The sequence below is a fragment of the Eschrichtius robustus genome, chromosome 2, assembly GCF_028021215.1.
Source record: "Eschrichtius robustus isolate mEscRob2 chromosome 2, mEscRob2.pri, whole genome shotgun sequence".
NCBI lineage: Eukaryota > Metazoa > Chordata > Mammalia > Artiodactyla > Eschrichtiidae > Eschrichtius > Eschrichtius robustus.
Genome location: NC_090825.1, coordinates 61,626,618 through 61,650,922, shown reverse-complemented (window position 1 = coordinate 61,650,922; position 24,305 = coordinate 61,626,618). Strand labels below are relative to the sequence as shown.

At 37.5% G+C, this 24,305-nt stretch overlaps 1 protein-coding gene across 1 annotated transcript in view; it reads left to right on the top strand.

Moving 5' to 3' along the window:
- Positions 1 to 20,944: 20,944 nt before the first annotated feature.
- AP3B1 (adaptor related protein complex 3 subunit beta 1) overlaps positions 20,945 to 24,305 on the top strand; it is a 283,078-nt gene continuing 279,717 nt past the window's right edge. The window contains exon 1 of the mRNA XM_068535546.1: positions 20,945 to 21,221. Within this exon, the coding sequence (XP_068391647.1) occupies positions 21,094 to 21,221 (128 nt within the window). The 5' untranslated portion in view covers positions 20,945 to 21,093. The remainder of the gene's footprint in view (positions 21,222 to 24,305) is intronic.

Below are 24,305 nucleotides of genomic sequence, written 5' to 3'. Positions count from 1 at the left end.
AGGAGAGTTTCTGAATCCAAACAAAGCAAGAGGATAATCAGACACCTTCTTGAAATCAGTGCTATCTAAGCTGATTTTGGGTAGATGAGTAGGCAATAGACAGAACTCAGGCAGAGCGTAGAGAGAAGGGCATTCCAGAGGGAGGAAAGAGCATTCTCAAAAGCCTACATAAAAGAAGAATTCAATGTGAGAGCCTGGAGCACAGACTGAATGTCTTTGCAGGACAGGGAGGGAGGAATATTACAGGAGATGAGGTCACTGTAGTCATAATTTCAGCCAACTCTAGTTCCTTCAAGATCAGTAGCTGATCCTTGTACTACTTAGCTGAGAATATATTTTTCTGTTCACATTCACAGTCATCTATATTTTTACTCCCTTCTTCCTTCTTTCTATTCAAGGCTATCACCTTCATCTATATCTTGATTTTAGGAAGGGTGGAAACAGGGAGGCCAGTTAGTGAACTATGCAGTAATTCAGATCAGAAGTCAGCAAACTACAGTCTATGGGCCAAACGGGCCCACCCGCTGCCTGTTTTTATAAAAAAAAAATTATTGGAACACAGGCACACCTATTCATTTAAGTATTGTTTGCAGCTGCTTTCAGCCTACAAGAGCAGAGTTGAATAGTTGTAACAGGAACCGTAATATGGCCTGCAAAGCCTAAAATATTCATCTGTGGCCTTTTACAGACAAAGTTTGCTGATCCCCGATCCAGATGAATAACCCAGATGAAAGTGGTTAGTGAAGTGTATTTGAGTGATAGTTATAAACAGAGGAGGTGTGATCACATTCTTGACACATTTTATACGTAGAACCTACAGGATTTGCCAGTGAATTGGATATGAAATGAAAGAGAGGAGATAAGAATGACCAAGTTTTTTGGCCTGAGCAACTGAAAGAATAAAGTTGGCACTTGCTGAAATGGGGAAGGCTGTGGGAAAGTAGATGGAGGTGGTAGGTAAAGAAAAGTTTAGTTTTGCACATGTTCAGACATAAGTTTATGATGCCTATTAGAAAACTAAGTGGAGGGAATTCCCCGGCGGTCCAGCGACTAAGACTCCGCCTTCCAATGCAGGGGGCGTGAGTTCGATCCCAGGTCGGGGAACTAGGATCCCACATGTCATGCTGTGCGGCCAAAAATTTAAAAAAAGAAAAGAGAATTAAGTGGAAATATCAAGTAAGCAGTTATGCAGTTATATGTACAAGGGTGGATTTCCTTGTACAAGGAAATTTCCTATGTACAAGGTCAGAGCTAGAAATATAAATTGGAGAGTTGTCAATATATAGATGTTATTTAAAACCATGAGGCAGAATGATATCATTTAGTAATAGACTATAAAGACAAAAGAGGACGGAAGACTGGGTCCTGGGGTACTTTCAGAGGTTGGGAGTATGAGGAAGAAATAGCTAAAGGAGGCAAAACAGGTAAGTGAGTTAGGTGAAAAACCAGGGTGAATGGTGAGCCAAAAACTGTGTGAAGAAAGTATGTCAAAGAGAAGAGAGTGATGAACTCTCAAAGCCGATCAAAGGGCTTATCGGTGCAATAGGGTGGCATGGGTACTCTCTGGAGGATGGACAATAGGGAAAGTGCCACACAGTCCTTGAAGTAGTCTTTGGGCCATTTAGTCGGCCATTGCCAAGACCTTGGGTAATTAAAGTGGTTAAGAAGGGAGGTTACAGGTCTAGATGGGCACATCCCCTTGTCCTGCAGAGAGTGGTACAACCAGAGGGAAATTTGGGGCTTTCTTGCCCAAATCTAAGAGAAGGAACCATGCCTTATTCATACTTATATGGGTTATTGTAAAGATTAAATGATTGATGCATGCAAAGAACTTAGAATAGTGTTTGGAACACTCAGTAAATATTTATCTGTTGGTATTATTGTTTATATTCATAGGGTCCAGCACAGTAACTATTATATAGCAGAAAATTAATACATTTTAAATGATTTTTTAAATGAATCTAGATTTATTATTTTCTCTGATTCTTTAGACGCTCAATGAAGAGAATTCAATTTCAAGATTTCAGCTGGAGGGGGTGGGGAGGTGGGGGAAGATGGGTTGGGAGTTGGGGATTAGCAGATAGAAACTATTATATATAGAATGGATAAGTAACAAGGTCCTACTGTATAGCACAGGGAACAATATTCAATATCCTGTGATAAACCATAATGGAAAAGAATATGAAAAAGAATGTATATATATGTATAACTGAATCATTTTGCTGCACAGTAGAAATTAACACATTGTAAATCAACTATACTTCAGTAAGATAAATTTTAAAAAAAGATTTCAATAGAAAAAAAAATGTTATGCTATATTTTAAAACCACTGTTGCAGTGTGTGTGTGTGTGTGTGTGTGTGTGTGTGTGTGTTTTACCCTGATGACCAACTTTTTGATTCTCTGATGACTTCTCCAAAGAATCATAGAATTTTTGATGGTCATTGGCCTAAGCTGCCTAGCAAGTTTACTGGAGCCTCACCAAATTGATTAGCCTATGGACTGGGAGTTTGGAACCAATGTGAATCATCCCGAGGGCAATTAAAGCAAGAGGAAGTGCAGCAAAGACATCTTACTTACAAAACAAGAAGATAGCCTCAGCCTCTATGCCCCTATCCTCAGCCTTGTCAAGAGAGCAAAATATTGCTTGTCAGTCAGACCTGTGTAATGTCTTAGCAACACAAAAAGAACCAAGGAAAGCCAAATATTGCCATTTGATTTTTCATGATTTGATTGATACCATGATTTAGTAAACTACTTTTTTGAGGGTTCTTCTCTTTTGGTTTGTTTAAAGCCAAGGAGTAAATGTAGCAATAAAAATTTAAATTACTTTGCCTCTTGCCTGAAATGCTCACTATTCCAATCCCTGTGCTTCACTGTGGTGCCAGGGAGAGGAGCAGAAACAGTTGACAATGATTCTGCATTACTGATTCACTCTACTCATTAGATTATATTGAAATGTTATGACTTTCTGGGCTCAGAGAGTTATTCCATTTTTGCCTCCAGTCATTTCAAGTAATTTTTTGCTACTACATAACAAAACATAAAATTATTTGGAGTAAGACTTTCTAATTGGAAATAATAATTTTTAGATAAGAAATTAAGCCCTTTACTAAATAATGTTAAATTATCATCAAAATTACATTTTCATGAATAATGAATCAATACTACTGCAGCTGTTTCGCTATTTTAGTATTGCTGAACTCTGGTAATTATTATGTTTAGTTGTATTCCCTTGACTTTGGTAGAAAAAATAAAATGAGTTCGCACATTTTCATTGTGAAATATTATCTTGTTAGGCAAAAAATTCACTGAATAAAAATACTGCAGGAAAGTATGTTTTTGGTAAACATATTCCAAAATGTTATGCTAGCACTTGCAGCTTCAATTTTTGTACAGTTCCTTTACTTTAATCAAGACAAAGCAAAGGTTATCCCTAATACAGACCCAATATAGCTTTCACGTTGTATATATCAGGGATTTTTCTATTTTTATTTTTAAGTGAATGCATGATCAGTGTAACAGACACCAGTTTTGGGTTGAATTATTTATTTGTTCCCTCTGTCTAAAGAGGGTAAAAACAATGGGCTTTTCTTACTGATTTGACTAGGGTTTCAAACATATGAAGATAGCACACACTCGTATCTATTGAGTATAGTAAAAATGCTACAGTTCATCCTGAATATGATAAAAACAAATACAACCTAGTATAATAGGGCATTATCACCGTCTCTTGACTCTTTGGCAATGTCTTAAAATGATTTTTACTGTACTTAAAATGATCAAATTTACTTGTTCTCTCTTAGGAATTTTGCCCAATTTCCCACATATCAGAAAAAAATGAAATATGTTAAATTGCTATTAGTATTATTCCTGTCTTTGCTCTCAAGGTACCATCTAAATTATTCCTTCATCAACATTGGTGTGCTTTGCTATGTTTATAGCTTCAACTTTTTTTTAACAAGTGAACTTTATAAAAGTAGGATACTCAGTGGGAAATGAGCCTTGGGTTGTTGGGATCCTGAGAGTGGCAGCTGGGGTCGAGGAGTAAGGGGAGGAAGTGGAACAGACACAAATTAAATAGAAAAAAATTTTCGGCACAGAAGTTTTGAAGTCAGCTTCTTAATAGTAGCAGCTAGAATTATCACTGGCATCAGCCTAGTATTATCATTTATCTTCACCATACTTCCTTGTGGTCCAGAATGCCTAGATATTCCAGTTGGGTAGGTGTGTTGCTGGGAGACACTCAGAACAAGAAAAAGAACTAATATTTATTGAGCGCCTCTAGGTGCCAGGCACTGTACAGATACTTTCACATTCCATGTCTCATTTGGTCACCACTATAATCCACTGTAGTTGGTGTGATTATCCTCATTTGACTGTTGGAGATATTGAAGGTGAGAGTAGTTAAATAGCTCACCCAGCGTCCCACTAATCATGCAGTAAATGGCGTTAACTGCTCTAGCAGCAACATTAGTTAGGGAGAAAGAAGGGACCAAATAGGTCAACGTGGATTTGGTCTTGTCCTTTTTTTTTTTTTAAATTATTTATTTATTTTTGGCTGTGTTGGGTCTTTGTTTCTGTGCGAGAGCTTTCTCCAGTTGCGGCGAGCGGGGGCCACTCTTCATCGCGGTGCGCGGGCCTCTCACTGTCGCGGCCTCTCTTGTTGCGGAGCACAGGCTCCAGACGTGCAGGCTCAGTAGTTATGGCTCACGGGCCCAGTTGCTCCGTGGCATGTGGGATCTTCCCAGATCAGGGCTCGAACCCGTGTCCCCTGCATTGGCAGGCAGATTCTCAACCACTGCACCACCAGGGAAGCCCGGTCTTGTCCTTTTGAATGTTGACACTAGAGTCTCATCTCAGGACACTACGGCCCTAAGGTGGTCACATTAGAGTATCTGGAATTAAATGGTTTCCAGAGGTGAATGTCTTGTGTTCATTATCCCTAGACTCTTGCTTTAAGCCTCTTGTCCTAGAGTAGACATGGATTCATCTTTATTTTTCCCATGCCACCTGCCACAGTACATTGTACATCATGATTATTTAATAAATATTTGTTAAATTTAATTTAAAATCTTCATACAGGAGCAACAAGAAACAGTCATTTTATAATAGTGATATAATTATAATAGTGTCCACCCTGGGATATTTATGCTTGTCAGAGTAATTGAGGACCCAATTAGAGAGTTAAACACTGAGTAAACAAAAAACAAGTGATAGTGTTGACCTAGAGCAAAACGCACTTTCTAAAGAAAGGGAAAAGGAGAGAGAGAAGGAATTATAATACTTAAGATCAATAATTTATAAGATTTTAACATTTGAAATTAAGATTAGAAAAGAAATTCAAATATGAATATCTCATGTTTTCTATGAAAACAACTACCTCTGCTGCCTACAACTGGAATTACCACTTATCCCAGACAAGAGCTTCTTTTACTAATTGGGTCAGATTATATTTTTAGTACAATTTTATTCTAATGAATGTGGGCCTTTTCTATTAACCTTAACAGTCAAGAAACATGAAACAACGGGAGAATACATCATCTGGGACTTCAAAGTAACTATATATGCTAATGTGACAGGAATGACTGCTTGAGGACAATTTTATCATATCGATGGCAATTATGAAGGGAAAATAAAATCTTCTCAAGTATTCTTCACTCTCTCTGAGTTAATTAAATTTTATAACCTTTGTTAAACTCTTCAAACAATAGAATCTTACTCAGGCAATATCAAATAATTGTAAAGAACTTTATTATTGTCCAAAAATTCCACTGGGTTGATAGATTTAGTATGTTCCTTTATTTTCATTGCAAGAAGTTATCATCAACATCATCACTGTTGCAAGCATGATCACTAATAGCATTTATTGAATCCGTAGGGCACACTGCTAGGGAGAGAGACACCAAGAAGTGTAAGATATGGTACCTGCCCTTGAGAAATTTATAATCTAAATGGAGCTATTTCGATTGGTTAAAGTTGGTCCAAACTAATTTATTTAATCCTGTGATTTATAACAGTCATTCAGCGGGGACACATACGGGTAAAATTGGACTCCCATCTTAAAGTTATCTTAAAATAGATTCTACCTCCTACCTTTGCTAAGAGATAAAAATTTGTTTTGAAAATTAATGCAGATGTCATTAGTTACCTTTTTGCAGAGAGAATGAAATCTGTTGATCCCTAGAAGATAAAACACTGATCCTCTGGGCATTTTATTTGGGTGATTTGGGGAAGCAGTTCAAGTCCCATCTCTGCAACTAACTGGCAGTGTAACTATCACTTGTAGCACATTATTACTCCAGCTGCTAGATTAAAGGATGGGCTCTCCATGTCTTTGATTTGAAAGAAATTCTGTATCATTGAATACAATGGCATATTTGCATCAGTAAACCATAGTCTCACCTCCCTCCCTTTGTAACTAACCTGGCCAACAAATAATGCTGAAATTGCAGTGCACTCTATGCCTCTGATGTACTTCTAAATCAGTTTTCTGTGTGAAAACTTACCTAACATTTCCATGACATAGACATCATGTACCAAAAAAGGTCAAGTTTTCTAATACAGAATACAATAGTACTCATCACATGTTAGTATAAAGAAAGTATTTAATATCATGAGATGTTTTACATTGATTTTCAATGCTTGGATTCAGGAAAAAAGAGAATTTTTTCCCTTGCAAATTGGGCATATGGAAATAAGTAATGAGGATAATTGGGCAAGTATATTTCCTGAAAAAATGCTCTAAGTGTATATTTCTGGTTCATTTTGTTTGCTTGGTAATCAGGCCTTACATGATTATCAAATTTCCTTTATAATCACGTTTAATTTTAAGTTAATGATCCATTTCCTTTATCAGTGGTATTAGTGGATGACTTTTACAACATAACATGCAGTCACGCAAATCAGCAGGTTCTGTGGGTAAAGCAGGTCATTGAGGCTTTCCAATTCACACTGCAGTCTATTCTCAATTAGGTACTTTGAAGAAGTTGCTTAGAACTTTAAAAGCCTTTACAACCTTGAGATTCTAGATATATGTGCTTTCTCTTTATTCTTTTTGTTTTCACAATAAATTTTCAAACCTGTAGAAAGTTGAAAGAAGAAAACAATGAATACATGTATACTCTTCACCTAGGTCACCAAATATTAACATTTTGCCACATTTTTCTCTTGATATTATATATAGCTTTAAGAAGACTTTTTTCCCCTGATCCACTTGAAAATAAGTTGCAGATATCTTTACCATGGGTTTTTCCACATACATCTCCTAAAAACAGGACTTTATCCCACCCATCCAAAATACCATTACATCACCTAAAAAGGTGACATTAGTTTAATGACATCATCTAATATACAGTCCATATCCACATTCCCCTAATTGTCCACAAGATATTTCTTATGTTGTTGCTTTTTAAATCCAGGGTGCAATCAAGTTTTACACATTGCATTTGGTTTTTATGTCTCCAATATTTTTTTCCTAAAATAGTTCCCCTGCCTTTTTACACTCATAACGTAGAATTTTTTGAAGAGTCCAGGTCTGTGTGTTCTGTCTTAATAAAAAAAATAAAATTTTGAAAAAAAAGAGCACTGGTAAATGGACCGTGTGTTACTTTTTCTGTTGCCAGTGCCTGAGAAAAACCTAACTATTGGGCCTAACTTCTTTAGTCCGCAACATGACTCATTTTATATAAAAAATGTTGATAAAAAGGAGAAATCCTATAATGTGTCTGTAATAACAAGGAATGCCAGGATTTAAAACTAGCCATGAACACATAGATCATTAAAATTTTCCTGAGTCTGCTTAACTATCCAAGATAATGTCCGAATTTTTGAGCTAGAAGAACCTCAGAGACAAACTAACTAGCTTAATTCCTTATATTAGAAGTAAAGAAAGTGAGTCTCAAAGAATCTGTAATTTGCCAAGGTTACACTGCCAGTTAATTGTAAAGGTGGGACTAGAAATAAGACATCTTGATTTCCAGTATCCTCGTGTCCCTGATTCTCTCATCATCTTCTCTGCCATCACCATCCATCCCTTTTGTTTCCTTTCTTTTTAAATTCTTCCTATCCTTCCTTTTTCTCCTTCTTTCTATTGAGCAGGCAACAACAGATCTTTTTTTAAAAAAAAACAAATCACTTCTGTTATACTTCTGCCAGGCTTTCTCAATAGCTACACTGTTGACATTTTGGGCTAGGTATTCTTTGTTGTGGGGTGCTGTCCGGGGCATCGTAAGATATTTAGCAGCATCATTGGATTCTACCCACCTGAGGCCAGTAACACTCCTCTGTTTGTGACGATCAAAACTGTCAGATATAGGGCTTCCCTGGTGGTGCAGTGGTTAAGAATCCGCCTGCCAATGCAGGAGACATGGGTTCGAGTCCTGATCCAGGAAGATCCCACATGCCGCGGAGCAACTAAGCCCGTGCGCCACAACTACTGAGCCTGCGCTCTAGAGCCCGTGAGCCACAACTACAGAAGCCTGTGCGCCTGGGGCCCATGCTCCACAACAAGAGAAGCCACCGCAATGAGAAGCCTGCGCACCACAACGAAGAGTAACCCCCGCTCGCTGCAACTAGAGAAAAGTCCGCGTGCAGCAACAAAAACCCAACGCAGCCATAAATTAATTAATTAATTAATTTAAAAAAAAAATGTCAAATATACCTGGGGGTGGGGATGCGGGCAAAATTGTCCCTGATTGAGAACTACTGCCAAATGCTTCTTATTTTGGCAGTGGTTCTTGTTTTATTTATTAACTCTCCTTTTATTCCACGTCAATATGGATTCAAAATTTTATGTAGCTGTAATCACAGTATAGATACAATTTTCCTCTATTATTTTTACTTATTTCATAATAAGTCTTTTCACTGTTGCTGTATGACATTTGTTGTTTTTGTCTACCTAGGATTCCCTGCTCCTCCTTCCAGTAAGAGCACCCCTTTGTCCATTGTGGAACCACATCTCCCTTACTCCAGTCATTTGATTCTAGGGTCCTTCCCCTTGTCCAAAGTGTACACAAGGGACTCAGGCCTGACCAGTCATAATAATCCATCTCCAAAGCCACAATGATTAGTCTCAGTGATAGGCATATCATCCAAGTTGGGCCAATCAGAGCCCTTCCTCAGGGAATTTGCTGGAAGACTCTATTTCATTTGGGTTGCCAAACTGATGTTGTAAAGTTGAAGCTCCCTGCAGCTATGTCGTCGGCTTGTCGGCAGTTCAAGAGAATAAAGCCAACACAGACAGAAAGCAGGGCTTAAGATGGGAGAGAAAATCCTGGTGGTATCATTTGTGTCCCTACATCCATTCACCTCTAAGGGCAGTGAAACCCTTGTCAATAAATCTCTTCCCCCCCCCCCCCCATGCTTTCTTTTTTCATTTATTTTTTGCTAAGAAGGTTTGACAGGGATTCTTTCACCTGCAACAAAAAAGAGTCCTGATTAAGGAAATAGTATTCATGTTTATAATATTTAATGGTTCATATTTCCTCAAGTTGTAGTGCCATGATTTCCTTAACTGTTCTGCTAACATTAAACTTTAAAGTGATTTGAGATATTTTTCCATTATAAATGCAGTGTTCTTTTTCAGTGCCTTTTGAATGACTTCTAGTAAATTTTCCATTAGTTTCCTCAAACATGGGCCCTTGGTTTGAATTCGGAACTACAAGATTTAAAATTGAATGATTTACCACCTAATTTAAGGCCATTTGGTTTTGCTTTATTCTCTTTTGCTCTTATACTTCTATTACAGTCATTCCACCTGTGATTATATCAGCTGTTGTGGTAGTATCTGCTCCAGCTGCGTGGGCATATTTGAATGCATTAGTGTATTATGTCAGTGGTTTAGGAAATATTTTATGGTACCACGAAGATTAACTTCTGACCCTTGTAGTATGTACGTAGTGTTTCTTTTAACTATTAACTGCAAAACCAATGTTGTTCAATATTAAGTTTTCAAATCTTTGCATTCACTTAAGATATAGAATTACTCTATTATCCTAATGTCTGTGAAAAATGCCTCTGATTGTTTCATTACTATGAAGTCTATATGTATCTCATTTACCTGCGTAAATTAACTTTTCCATACCTAAGGTCTAGCTCAAGTGTTATTGCATTCTATGTGATTTCTTTTACCACTTATTCAGTTTGTTTCCATCTCTCATTGCACTTAGTAAATCTACCTTATAGCTATGAGAGATGATGCAATAATGAGGGGAGTGCCAATTTAGGGTCCTATAATAGTCATGGACTTGCCTTTCAGAGAATCATAGATAGCAACATGCTACAAAATATATCACTGTCAAATTTATGGAATCGTAGTTTATAATAACAAAAAAATTAGAAATAAATCAATGTTCATCATTAGGGGGACTAGTTTAATGAATTATGATACAGCCATAAAATGGAAAAGTATGCAGCTGGACAAAAGAACAAATAAGTTTGAAATATATTGATACATCTCTAAGATATATTATTAAGTATCTGAAGAGGTGGTGTAGCAGGGTAATTAAAATTGTGGACCTTGAAGTCTGGTCTAGGTTCAAAGACCAGGTCTGCTATTTATTAGTTGTGTAAACTTGGACAAATTTCTTAAGCCCAATTCTTCAGTTTTTTCACCTATGAAATGAAGATGTAATGGTAACTACCTTACAGGATTGTATGAGGATCAAGTGAGTTAATACATGCCAAGCACTTAGAAGACTGTCTGGTTTATAGTAAAACAATAGCACTATAACAATGGGATGTGAGTGAATGATTTTTGAATTATTTAATATAACTAATAAAAGTAAAAAATTTAATCTTTTTTGAATATATTGCAGTATATTGAAGATATTAATCTTTATTGAATATATTACGTATTTTCACCATTACTATCTTGTACTATAGTGTTACACATATTCATGTAGAGGGTTATCTCTTCTTACTATGATGTCTTTGAGGAAAAGGCTTGGCTTTTCCTCAATTTTGTGCCAAGCATGATCTCCAGCACGTGCCATGTGCAAGGTAAGTTCCATATGTATTTGTTGACTGTATTAATAAAACATTCAGATTCCTCTCTGCATATAAAAATTTCAGAGCTTTCACATTTTAAGGCGTTTTAGAAGATATCTAAGGGAGTTGATCCTATAATTTCAACATTTAGGGGCAAGTCCAGAGATTTCGTTAACATAGAAGTTAGGAAGTTTATTTGTACCTGGATGAGCAGTAGTCTGAACGTATTTCCTTTCGTTAAAAAAAGAGTTTGGGGCTTCCCTGGTGGCGCAGTGGTTAAGAATCGGCCTGCCAATGCAGGAGACAGTGGTTCGATCCCTGGTCCTGGAAGATCTCACATGCCGCGGAGCAACTAAGCCCGTGCGCCACAACTACTGAGCCCATGTGCTGCAACTACTGAAGCCCACATGCCTAGAGCTCGTGCTCCGGAACAAGAGAAGCCACCGCAATGAGAAGCCAGGACACCGCCAAGAAAGAGTAGCCTCCACTCGCGCAACCAGAGAAAGCCCGCGCACAGCAATGAAGACCCAACGCAGCCAAAAATAAATAAATTAATTAATTTTTTAAAAAAGAGTTTTATTTTCAAACGAGGAAGAGAACTAATAGCTTTTAGGAACTTTCAGTCTCAGAAAGATTAAGAACTTGCCTGCCTTTGTACATCTAGCTGGTGATGGAGTCAGGGTTCGAACCGGGATATGGTTGATTGTTCTTTCGGCTGTAAAAGGGAGGTAGAAAGGAAAGCTACATTCACTGATTTGTAAGTGAGCCTCGGAGAGAGGACATGAGGAAGATGTTCCCACTAGACTTTTACTTCAGCAGAGCTTATCTTTGCTGAGCACATCACCTAGCTATTTAAACTCCTTCCAAAACCTAGGACTGAATAAAAATAGTCAATATGTTAGGAATGTGAGGAAAAATATAACAAAATCATTTTGTATAACTTAAGCCTTTGCCTCTGAGATTAAGTCCATCTAAAACTCTTAAATAAAATAAGAGAATATAAGTGGCCTAAAAATTCCCTTTGTGATATTTAGAGATAATAGTTTCTATTCTTATATCATCATCTCAAATAAATATTAGTCATTGTCTAATGTAGGGTTTATCACATTGCATTTTTCCAGATCAATTTCATTATAAAATATAATAATGAGGTCATAGCATTTTCAAAGCATAAGTTTGCAGGTGTGTACCACTTCAGAAAACCTGAAATATGAAAATCCCCAAATGCTTGGTAAATTGGAGGATTGCATAAATTCAGTTACAGAAGAGTTCTTCACATTCCAAAATAATTGATCATGGGGTTTCTTTAAACAGGAGGGCATGACAACTCATATTCATTTGGCAAAAGAAACTTTGTACTCTATCTGGGAAAGCTGTCCTCTTTAACTCGATGCAAAACTGCCAGAGGGATTTGTATCACAGAGCAAAGCATAGCTAACTAAAAGACTCAGCTGTCCCAATCAACTCTGTTTACCAATGGGGGTGAGAATCAGGGCAAGTACCAAATTAGAATGGGTGGTCAGGGAAGACCTCTGATAGGTGATATTTGAGTGAACAGCTGAATAGAATAAAGCCTGAATAAAGCTGATGGAGTCAGCCTTTTGATGACCCATTGGAAGAATGTTCTGGGCAGAGAACTCAGCAAGTAAGGTCTTCCAGGTCAGAACAAGCTTGGTGGATCAAGAAACAAAACACCAGACTGTCTGGAGTGTAGTAAACTAGGGGGAGTGGCTCACAATTAAGTCCTTAGATGTAAATGAGGATCAAGCAGGACAATGGTAAGCACATGTAACTAATTTGGATCCTGAAATATTTAAGAGCTCAATAAATGGAAACTCTTGTTATTAGAGATCAGATTATTGTTTTCTTCATAATTCAAATTTAAATGTTTTTTGAAATGGGAGCACTTAGAAAAATACTTGTGAAATTTGTACCTCATGTCTTCACTAACTCTGTAAAATTTAAATTCTATTAAAAACCATAAGAGAATCATTTTCTAATTGTAAAGGCTGCTAAAATTATTTGTATAAAATTTATTGTTTTATAAATATTTGTTTTTTGTTTCTAGCCTAGATTTATGCTGAGAGTCTTTTTTTACCCCAATCCTTAACCATCCTCAATCCTGAAAATATTTTCCTAAAATTTATTCAAGTTTTGTGGTTTATTTTTGATCAATCTGGAATTTATGTTTAGATTGTGTGAGTTAGAGATTGTGGTAGGCTGAATGATAACCCCTAAATATATTCAAATCCTAATTCCTAGAAATTGTGAATGTTACCTTATATGGCAATAGTGACTTTGCAGACATGATTAAAGTAACAATTTTGAGATGAGGAGATTAGCCTGGATTTCCTGGGTAGGTCCTAAATATAATCACAAATGTCCATGTAGGAAGGAGGCAGAGGGAGACCTGTCACAGATTGGGAGAAGGCAAAGTGAAGACAGAGCAGAGAGTTTTGAAGAAGTTATGCTGCTGGCCTTAAAGACGGAAGAAGGGACCAAGAGCCAAGGAATGCAAGGAATGCAGCTCTAGCAGCTAGAACAAGCAAGGAAGGTCTTATCCCCTAGAGCTCTGGAAGGAGTTGCCCTGCCCATACTTTAGAATGTATATCTTGATTTCAATCTTCTGAGCTCCAGAACTGCAAGAGAATAAACTTATGTTGTTTTAAACTGCTAGTCTTCTGGTAGTTTGTTACAGCAGCCATCAGAAATGAATATAGAAATCTAACTTTATTTTTTGCCCTATAGTTAACTAATTAATTATCCCAGTACCATTTATTGAAGAATACATTCTTTCATAAGTGTTCTGAAATATTAACTTTATCAAAATGTCAATATTCACTTAGAGCTAGTCTGTTTCTATTCTGTCAATCAGTCTACTGATTCTTGAGACACAACCAAACGTTTAAATTGCGATAACTTTATAGTACATTTATGTGAGTAGTAGGGTAATCCCTTCACCATGCTATACTCCACTCCCCCCCATATTTCTTGCTTTAAGCTGCATTTATTTTTCCAGATAAACTTTAGATTCAATTTGTCTGGTAAAATTTTTAAATTTTGATGGAAGCTGCGTTAAGTATATAGAAACACTTGAATATTCCTATCCAGAAACACAGACTCTTTTTTCAGGTCTTTCCCCTGCTGCCCACCCTTTGGTGAAATTTTATAGTTTTTCTTCACTTATGTCTTGTACATTTCTTAAGGCTTATTTGTTGCTACTGTGGAATAGGGTCTTTTTAAAATTACATTTTGTAAGTAGATATTATTGGTGCATAGGAGTGCTATTGGATTTTGAATCTGGCCACTCTGCTGAATCAACGTAAAGGTCTAATAATTTTCTCTTAGATTTTCCAGCAAGATAATCATATTATCAATAAATATTATAATCTTTTCTTCCCCACTATTTATTTTTTTATTTATCTTTCTTATCTTATTGCATTATCTAGAATCTATAGAAGAGTATTAAATGGTAATGGTGTTATTAGGCATATCTATTCTTTTTCTGACTCTAGTTGGAATACTTTCATGTTTCACTATTAAATATGAATATGTGTTTTACTTTATATGTTTTGTGGAGGTATTTTAACATAATCTATACATACAACATTTATACAGTAGTCCTCCCTTATCCACGATAGATATGTTCAAAAACCCCAGTGGATGCCTGAAACCATGAATAGTACTGAACCGTACATATACTATGTTTTTTTTCTATCCATACATAGCAATGATAATATTTAATTTATAAATTAGGCACAGTAAGAGAGTATTCAAATTGCCAGCATCACTACTCCTGCACTTTGTGTCTTTTATTAAATAAAATAAGGTTTACTTGAATACAAGCCCTGTGATACAGATAAATGAGACGGCTACTAAGTGACTAACGAACAGGTAGTGTATACAGCGTGGATATGCTGGACAAAGGGATGATTCATGTCCTGGGCAGAATAGAGTGGGACAGCACAAGATTTCATCATGCTACTCAGAACAGCATGCAATTTAAAATTTATAAATTGTTTATTTCTGGAATTTTTCATTTAATACTTTTGGACTGCAGTTGACTGCAGGTAACTGAAACTATGGAAAGCAAAACTGTGGACAAGTGGGGACTACTGTATATGCACAATAATGGTAACGCTATTTCCTTCCATTTCTTAGGTTATTAATTATGACTTTAAATCAGAAGCGCTGATTGTGTTATTAATCCATTTCCAATATCTATTGATATATATACTATATATAATAAGTATAATAAGTTTTTTAATGTTAAAAATTATTTTATTATATGTAAAACCTACTGGGTAATTTTATGTTTTCATTTAATATTTGTTCAGTATATTATTTAGAAAGTCTATAGCTCTCCTTTTTTTGTACTAAAAAAATGTCAGGCTTGGATTTCATTAATGCTGGTCTTACAAAATGAATTTGGAAGTGCTTTGTCTTTTTCTTTTTAAAAATTCAGTAATAGTTTAACATAACAGAAATTGGAAGTCCTTATAGGCCTAATAGAACTGTATTGGTTTAGTATCTCTCTGGTGGTAGATTTTTGACAACTTTTTCAATAATTATTTAGTCTATTCATGTTTCCTACAACTTTTTGAATCAATTTTTATAACTTACACTCTCCTAGAAAATAAAGAGAAAAGCTTAACATTCATTATTTATAATGTGCCTACAAATAAAAGAGACAGATAACTCATTTAAAAATAAGCAAATGCCAACTCTGCATAATTAATAGAAAAAAATTCAAAAGGCCAATTAATGTATGCTTTAACTCCACCCCACTTGGGGTAATAATATAGTCCTGTTTCCCTGGGAAAGGCCTGGTTTATATGTGCTCTTCCAGTAAAATTATGACTAGTGTCATAAAGAGTCTTAAAAGTTTCCAATTTAGGCAATACATTATTATGTGGACCCTAATTATAACAAATGAGATAAAAGTTTAAACAATAGTGAGGATTTTATTATTTATTTTTTGCCAATAAGACTAGCAAACATTAAGAAGATTTATAATATTCATTGCTGGAAGGGGTATAGTGAAACAGAGGAATATTTGTAGAAGAGATAACTGGTACCCTCCTTTTGGGTTATAAATTTGGCACTATCTATTAAAATTTTAAGTGTGCACATCATTGGACCTAGCTATTGGACTTCTGGGATCTTACTTTATGGAAAAACTGATGCTAGTGTACAAACACACGTATGCGCAATGTTGTATGGGCAGTTGACTAAATACGTAAAGGTGCACCCAGAGAATGAGCTATTATGTGTATGTTTAAAACAATGAGGCAGCCATATATATTGGAATGGAAAGATTTCCATAATACATTAAAAGAAAAAATAAGATGCAGAATGATAATACAGTTTGTTTGTTTGTTTGTTTAGGAAAGGGTTTAATATTACATGGATTCAGAGGGAAAAAAAGAGATCTGGAGAAAAAGAAGGGATATTTCATAAAGAAGGGGATCAGGGGAAGTTTCAGAGTGAATTGGCAGGAAAAAAGGGACGACAGCTGTCCTGGCCCATGAACTGGTGTGAACAAAGACACAAGGGCAGAAAATTGAATTGGAGGTTGGGAGTTTAGTTGGTTTAGAGTTTGCCATAGAGGTTAAAACTAAAAGTTCAAGGACCAAGGTGCCACTGGCTGAAGGCTTTCACTGCCCACCCTGGCTCTGCTCTCTCTTTCGGGACCTGGCCAAGGACGGGGTGCTGTCATGGAGTTGACGTCCCCATAACAAGGACAGAAAGGTTTGACGCAAGGAGGCTGATAAAAGAAATGTTCACATATTGAGATATACGGAAGTCATTCTGGCTTATACATGAGTTAACTTTAATTTTATGCTAACTAAAATAGCCTGTTGGGGCCTATCAAACATACATTATACATCTGCTTTAATTATTAAAGAAAAAGGGCACATTGACCAAAAGTAAAGAACGTCCATGTTAAAAAATAAAGATTAAATGCCCCTTTTCCTGGGACACCAATGCTGGTCCTCCTTTGATGATAAGACTCCCTTCCCACATGCCAAGGCCATGCTGACTCACTGTGTATGTTCTGTTTTTTTTTTGTTTTTTTTTTTGAAACCCTGAAGAAATGTAACCCTGGCTTTTTTTTTTTTTTTTTTTAATAAGTTTATCTTTGGCTGCGTTGGGTCTTCATTGCTGCACGCAGGCTTTCCCTAGTTGCGGCGATCGGGGGCTGATGATACAGTTTTAACTGACATTTGGTAAAATATACACATGTATAATTTGTTTTTCTATGCTTAGAAAAAAGTTTGAAAATATATATACCAAATTTAACACCTATTATCATGAGGGTTCAGATGAACAGAAGCTGAAATCAGAAAATTCAACAAAGGTTTTGTTAAAAGGTTAGGGAGAAAATCATTTTGAAAAAGCAGCATATTTATCAATGATCCTGAGATTCTATATATGTGGGTAGGAAACAGAAAAATCTGCTTTTGGCTTGGTAACAAGCATCAAAGAATAAGTCTTTGGTTCAACTAGAGCTGATGTTTCTTCTGGTTGGAAGCATGACCTTTTTCCTGTCAGAAAACGTCATAACTATATAAAAGATTTTTGAATTCTGAAGAGATGGGAACACTAGACCTCAACGTATGTAGTTATTATTTTTATATATTTTTGTATATTTCTGTAAGAATACTTCTGTAACTGTCTTAGAATCTTAAGGCAGTAAGGGAATTCAAGTCTATTCTTGTCAAGTCCCTAATATTTTTTCAGTGATAAAAGAAAGTTTCATCTGTTTTTCCAAAGAATATATGCTTTGCATCTTATACATAATAATCCAGAGAAGAGAAAAAGAAAGTTACCCAACAAATATTTTGAGGAATATATAATCATAATACCCACACCATTCAAGGACAATGTAAAAAAAATTGTAGTTCAATCTCCTACACTAGTCTGCATGAAAAAATTAAAATACAAAAATATTACCAAATAAAATCAAGCAGTGAAAGACAGACAAGAATAAAGAACTTCAAATCTATAAGGAAAACAAACTACTCAGTGTAAAATTGAGTAAATTTCTTTATGTGCAGTTCCCAGAAAAGAAAATGCAAATGGAACAATATCATAAAAAGATGCTTAAATTCATTATGAACACAAAAATGAAACTCAATTACAATAAAATAATATTCATACCTATCATATTGATGAGGATAAAAACTTTTAAGAAAACAAAGTGTTAGTGAGAATGTGAGGAAAGAAGATCTCTCATACATTGCTGTGGGAGTGTGAACTGTTACAATTATACTGGAGAACAATTTAGGATATTCAGTAAAGGTGCATATAATCTACAACCAAGAAATTCTATGCCCAGGAATATATGCCAAAGAGTCTCTAGGGTATGTGTATGTCAATGTCCTCATTTCACAGATAAAGGAAAGCAAACCTTAGCTTCTTCTACTATTAAATAAATTAATATATGAAAATCATTTATGTGCCTCGTACATACTAAGCCATCTACTAAGTATATATCATCATCATCATCATCATCATCATGAAAAATCAGCTGTAGGTGAAATTCCATAAATTGATCAATATCATCGATATTGACAACAAAACATTTTAGGTGCTCCATCATTTCATCCCTGGAAGGGTATTCCAACAGCTGAAGAAAAAACCTGCCAAGTTTTGACCAGAACATGAAGTTTGGAGGGCATTCTGTCCCCCCCCCACCTAGAGCCATGATTTTTTCCAAAGTAACAGTGTGGCTTTTCTTTTTAAAAATAATTTTTTTTAAAAAAATTAAGGTTCTGGGCTTCCGTGGTGGCGCAGTGGTTAAGAATCTGCCTGCCAATGCAGGGGACACGGGGTCGAGCCCTGGTCTGGGAAGATCCCACATGCCGCGGAGCAACTAAGCTCGTGAGCCACAACTACTGAGCCTGCGCGTCTGGAGCCTGTGCTCCGCAACGGGAGAGGCCGCGACAGTGAGAGGCCCGCGCACCGCGATGAAGAGTGGCCCCCCCCTTGCCGCAACTAGAGAAAGCCCTCGCACGGAAACGAAGACCCAACACAGCCGAAAATAAATAAATAAATTAAAAAAAAAAAAAGGAAAAAACTCAACTATATGCTATAAAAAAAAAAAATTAAGGTTCTATTTTCTAGAGTATTTTTAGGTTACAGCAAAATTGAGAGGAAGTTACAGAAATTTCCCATATATGCCCTGCCCCTACACATGCACAGCCTCCCCGGTTACCACATCTTTACAAGAGTGATCATTTGCTACAACTGATGAACCTATATTGACACATCACTATCACCCAAAGTTCATAGTTTCCATTACGGTTCACTCTTGGTGTTATTCATTCTATGGGTTTGGAGGCATTTATCCATCATTATGGTATCATATAGAGTATTTTCAATGCCCTAAAAATCCTCTGTTCTCTGCCTTTCATCCCGCTTCTCCCCAACTCAATTACTGGCAACCACTGATCTTTTTACTGTCTTCATAGTTTGGCCTTTTCCAGAAGGTCACATAATTGGAATCACAGAGTATGTAGCCTTTTCAGATTGGCTTCTTTCACTTAATAATGTGCATTTAAGTTTCCTCCATGTCTTTTCATGGTTTGATGGCTCATTTCTTTTTAGCACTGAATAATATTTAATTGTCTGGATGTACCACCGTTTGTTTATACATTCACCTACTGAAGGACATCTTGATAGCTTCCCAGTTTAGGTAATTCGGAATAAGGATGCTATAAATATCTGTGTAGATTTTTGCATGGACATAAGTTTTCAGCTCCTTTGGATAAGTACCAAGGAGTTCAATTGCTGGATTATATGGTAGGAGTATGTTTAATTTTGCAAGAAACTGCTCAACTATCTTCCAATGTGGCTGTACAATTTTGCATTCCCAGTAGCAATGAATGAGAGTTTCTGTTGCTCCCCGTCCCCACCAGCGTTTGGTGGTGTCCGTGTTCTGGATTTTGGCCATTTTGGTAGGTACGTAGTGATACCTCAGTGTTGTTTCCAGTGTGGCCATTAGAGGAGGTGAGGACAGCACTCTAACCCTTGTACGACGCTCTCCCCTCCCCCACCCAGGCGCTGCCTCCCCAGACTGTGTTTCCGTAGTCCCCTGACAGTTTCTTAGGGCTCTAAGCTTCAAAGTCTGCCTAAAGGGGAAGCAGTGCGGAAAGTTTAGGGTAGGATCTGAAATCCACCCGAAACGTCAGGCTGAGGGAAGTTACTCCTGGAAAGGTTTCTCAGGTGCTACTCAGGGGCCAGGCAACTTTCTGCCTTGACTCCCCAGAAGACTTTAGTAAGAGATACCACAAGCGGCAGAACAAAGGAAGGAGGTGCCCCCAGATGATAGGCTACTCCTGGTGCGTGAGGCGACTCTATTTTATTTTATTCTACTTTTGGTAGCCAGACGCCAGTAGGAATCACCAGCTCCTTGAAACCAACGGCCCCAGGATTTTCGTTTGAAGCTTTCACTACAATGAACACATCTGGCAGGTGGTGGATCCTCAAAGACAGGGCCCTGGAGGTTTCCTTTAAACGCAGAGATCTGCGACAAAGGTTGCCTGGGGCAGGTGTAAGACACAGATGGCTGGAGGGAGAGGAGCAGAAACCAGCTTAAACAGGAAAAGCAATCCTGATATGTTTAGGAAAGTTGATCTGGTGTGTTAACTGGAGTTTCAGGAAAAATCTGAAAGCTACTGGTTTACAACAGGAGTCCGACAAAGAGGTGTCCGGGCTCGGGAACCTCCTAGGGGATCGAAATGGATACACGGGTATTTGTTTCCAAAAAAGTTTAAAAGTCGAGAGTCTAGTCTCCAGCATGCGCGAGGCCTGCCTTCCGCAGAGTCGGGGTCCGAGCCTCTCAGCTACCTCAAAAACCCGGAGAAGGCAAATCCAGGCAGGCCCTGGAGTGCCCGGCGGGGGTGGGCTCCGGCCGCCTGCACACTGGGCATGCGCAGGGGGTGGACCGCCAGGTCGGCTTTGGGAGCCGTGACGAGTCCGGAAGCGCCTGCGGGCGCCCCTCCAAACGAGAACTAGTTTTGTTTCGCGTTCCTCGGACGGGAGCCCGTCGGAGAGAACCCCCGACAGGGCCAACCCGACACTCGGCAGCACCGCAGCAATGTCCAGCAACAGCTTCGCTTACAGTGAGCAGTCCGGAGGAGGGGAGGCGACGGAGCTGGGTCAGGAGGCGACCTCAACCATTTCCCCCTCCGGCGCCTTCGGCCTCTTTAGCAGCGATATGAAGAAGTGAGGAGAAAGGTTTGGGGTGTGAGGACGGGACTGGGGAGCTGGTGCCCGGGAGGAACGGGCACCGATATGGGGCTCCCGGGAGAGGGGTGGGGTTGCGCTGAGACCGCCCCGGAGCCGAGCGGTAACGTTTCCCGCAGCTGGATCAGTTGGGACTGGTGGGAGTTGTTGGGAGTTTGGGATGAGTGTGTGGAGGGGAGTCTCTAGTAGTTTTCAAACTTCAGTGAAAAAAGAACCATTTGGAGCCCTTAGGTGCTATCCCCAAAGATTCTGAATTGGTCTGGGCTGGGGCACAGGCATCTGAATTTTGAACAAACGCTTCAAGCTACTTTAATGTTTGCTTGATCACACCTGGAGAAATTCGCTCACTAGCGTGGAAGGGGCGTTTGGGGAGTTGAGAGGGAACGTGAGAGTGTGGCTAATGGGAAACTGTTCTGTGACCCTCGAATGCAGGAGAGAGGAGGTGTTTTAGGCGCTTTATGAATGGACAAGCTGGTTTATACAGACATTAATGTTCTCGGGCAACGTCCTTTGCACTACAGACAAAAAAAAAACACAAAACCCTAAAACAAAAAACAAAACAAAAAAACTACCCCAATCCCAAACACAGTAATAAGCATATGAGTAGAGAATATTTAGTGTTACTCTGAGCAAGTGGTAAAATTTTACAAATTAATAGTGTGAATTTTAAAAATGAACACTAAACAATGTATACGTGGTTTTTTGAAAAGTTATTAAGAGTAAAAAAAAAATTAAAGAGTATTTTAAGTACCACCGAAAAGGGAAAGAAACCACCCCCCCCCCCGCCCCCGCATTGATTTTTTTGGGGGCGAAGGAATGGTTTTAAACTTACAGAATTCTGGTAACTTTGTATTTTATTGTAATCATTTTTACGTTTTTCTTTTTTTTAGTCTCTCAGTACTAACTAAACACTATGGTCACATAATAGGCTGACACTAGATTTATGCTAAATTAAGGTAAAGTAGCTGTGCTGGTGGCTTTGCGGTGTCAGAAAGATATATTAAAATTTAATTTAAATTAAATTTCAAATTTATTTTAAAAGACATTCTGGAAGGTGCTAGTAGTTGAAATTGGGATAACATTTTCACTGTATTAAGCTAACTGAAATCCGGTATGGAATGTGTGAAATAGAGTTTTTGGTTTGTTTATTTATTTGTTTCCTTATTCGCAGGTTAGAAAAGTTTGAAAGCAATATAACTAATTTTTCATTTTTCATTCTGTGTATTTAGATGATAGATTGTTCCAACAAGGAGCTTGTTGCAGCTCTGCTGTTCTATTAGCAGATGTTTCAACTGTTGAATTAACGTATAAGTCTGTATAGGTCTGTTTTGCATGTGATATGCTTACAATTGATTTACTTTTATGTTTTGTGAACTTCTAAGATGTTTTTCTTTTAGAGCCTTTCATTTCCTATTTTGTCAGATTTGGGCCTGATTTGGAAAAAAATGTGTAGCTTTGACTATGACCAGTGCTGTTGAGGTGACTGAGCATGTTGGATTTAAAATAAAAATAGCTAACATTTATAGACTGCTTGTGCACTTGTGCACACTACTTTACATTTATTATTTCATTTGGTCCTCCTAACAACCCTTTGGCTGAGTGTGGGTATGGCTTATGGGAAACTATTCTGTGATGCTCAAGTGTCACAGAGGATCAAGGAGCAACCCAAAGGTACTTCTTTGATCCCGCTTTGGGGATGAGAAAATTGGAGCACAAGTGGTTAATTTGCCCAAGATCACAAAGCTAGAACCACTGCACTGCCTGAATTTGAACTCAATCTAATCTTGGAGCCCATTCTCTTGAGCACTTGGATGTGCTACCTACTACTTGATGAAGTTTATTGTGCTTTTATTAGAGAATGTATACAACTCATTAAAAGTTTAAAACTTTGAATAGTAGTTGTAGACAGTGTATGACCTTGAGGCTTTCAGGAATTAGAAACATTTTGGCCATTGAATTGCAACCTAATGGGGTTGTACAGAAACAAGGAGACCCCTGTTCTGGAAGTGGTAACTTAATCTCTCTTGAGCTTGCATTCTCTCATTTATTAAAGGGTGATATTTCTTGCCTTTTTTAAAACCCAAATGACAAAATTTATATAAAAAACTTAAAGCTTACCCTGTTCCTCTGCTCTAATTTATTTTTTTATTGAAGTATAATTGACAGGTAATGTATTAGTTTCAGCTGTACAACGTAGGTAGGTATTTTTATATATTGAGAAATGATCACCACAAGAAATCTAGTTAACCTCCGTCACCACACTTAGTTACAGTTTTTTTCCCTGTGACGAGGACTTTCAAGATTCACTTTTTTAGCAGCTTTCAAATATACAATACAGTATTATTAACTATAGTCACCATGCTGTACATTACATCCCCCTGACTTATTTATTTTATAACTGGAACTTTGTGCCTTTGAATCTCTTCACCCATTTTGCTCACCCCGTCTGCTCTCATTTTCTTTTTTTTTTTAAATTAATTTATTTATTTTTAAATTTTTGGCTGCCTTGGGTCTTCGTTGCTGTGCGCGGGCTTTCTCTAGTTGCGGTGAGTGGAGGCTGCTCTTCATTGTGGTGTGCAGGCTTCTCATTGCAGTGGCTTCTCTTGTTGCAGAGCACGGGTTCTAGGTGTGCGGGCTTCAGTAGTTGTGGCACGCGGGCTCAGTAGTTGTGGCATGCGAGCTCTAGAGTGCAGGCTCAGTAGTTGTGGCGCACGTCTGCTCGCATTTTCGACGATTTATCAACACTTTGAAATAGTTCCAGGTTTGCAAAAAAGTTGCAAGAATAATATAGAGAACTACTCCTGATGGCACATTCACCAATTTAAAAAAATTGCTGCATTGCTTTATTTATTTCTCCATACACACGCAGACACACACACATTCCATATTATTATCTCTTCTGATACATCTGAGAATAGGTTGTATACATCATGTCTCTTTATCTTCATACCTCAGTGTGTATTTTTTTAAGAACTGCAGTACTTTTACAACTGTAGTACTGTTATAGTCAGGAAATTTAACATTAGTACAATCTACAGTCTATAATCCCCGTGTTGTCATTTG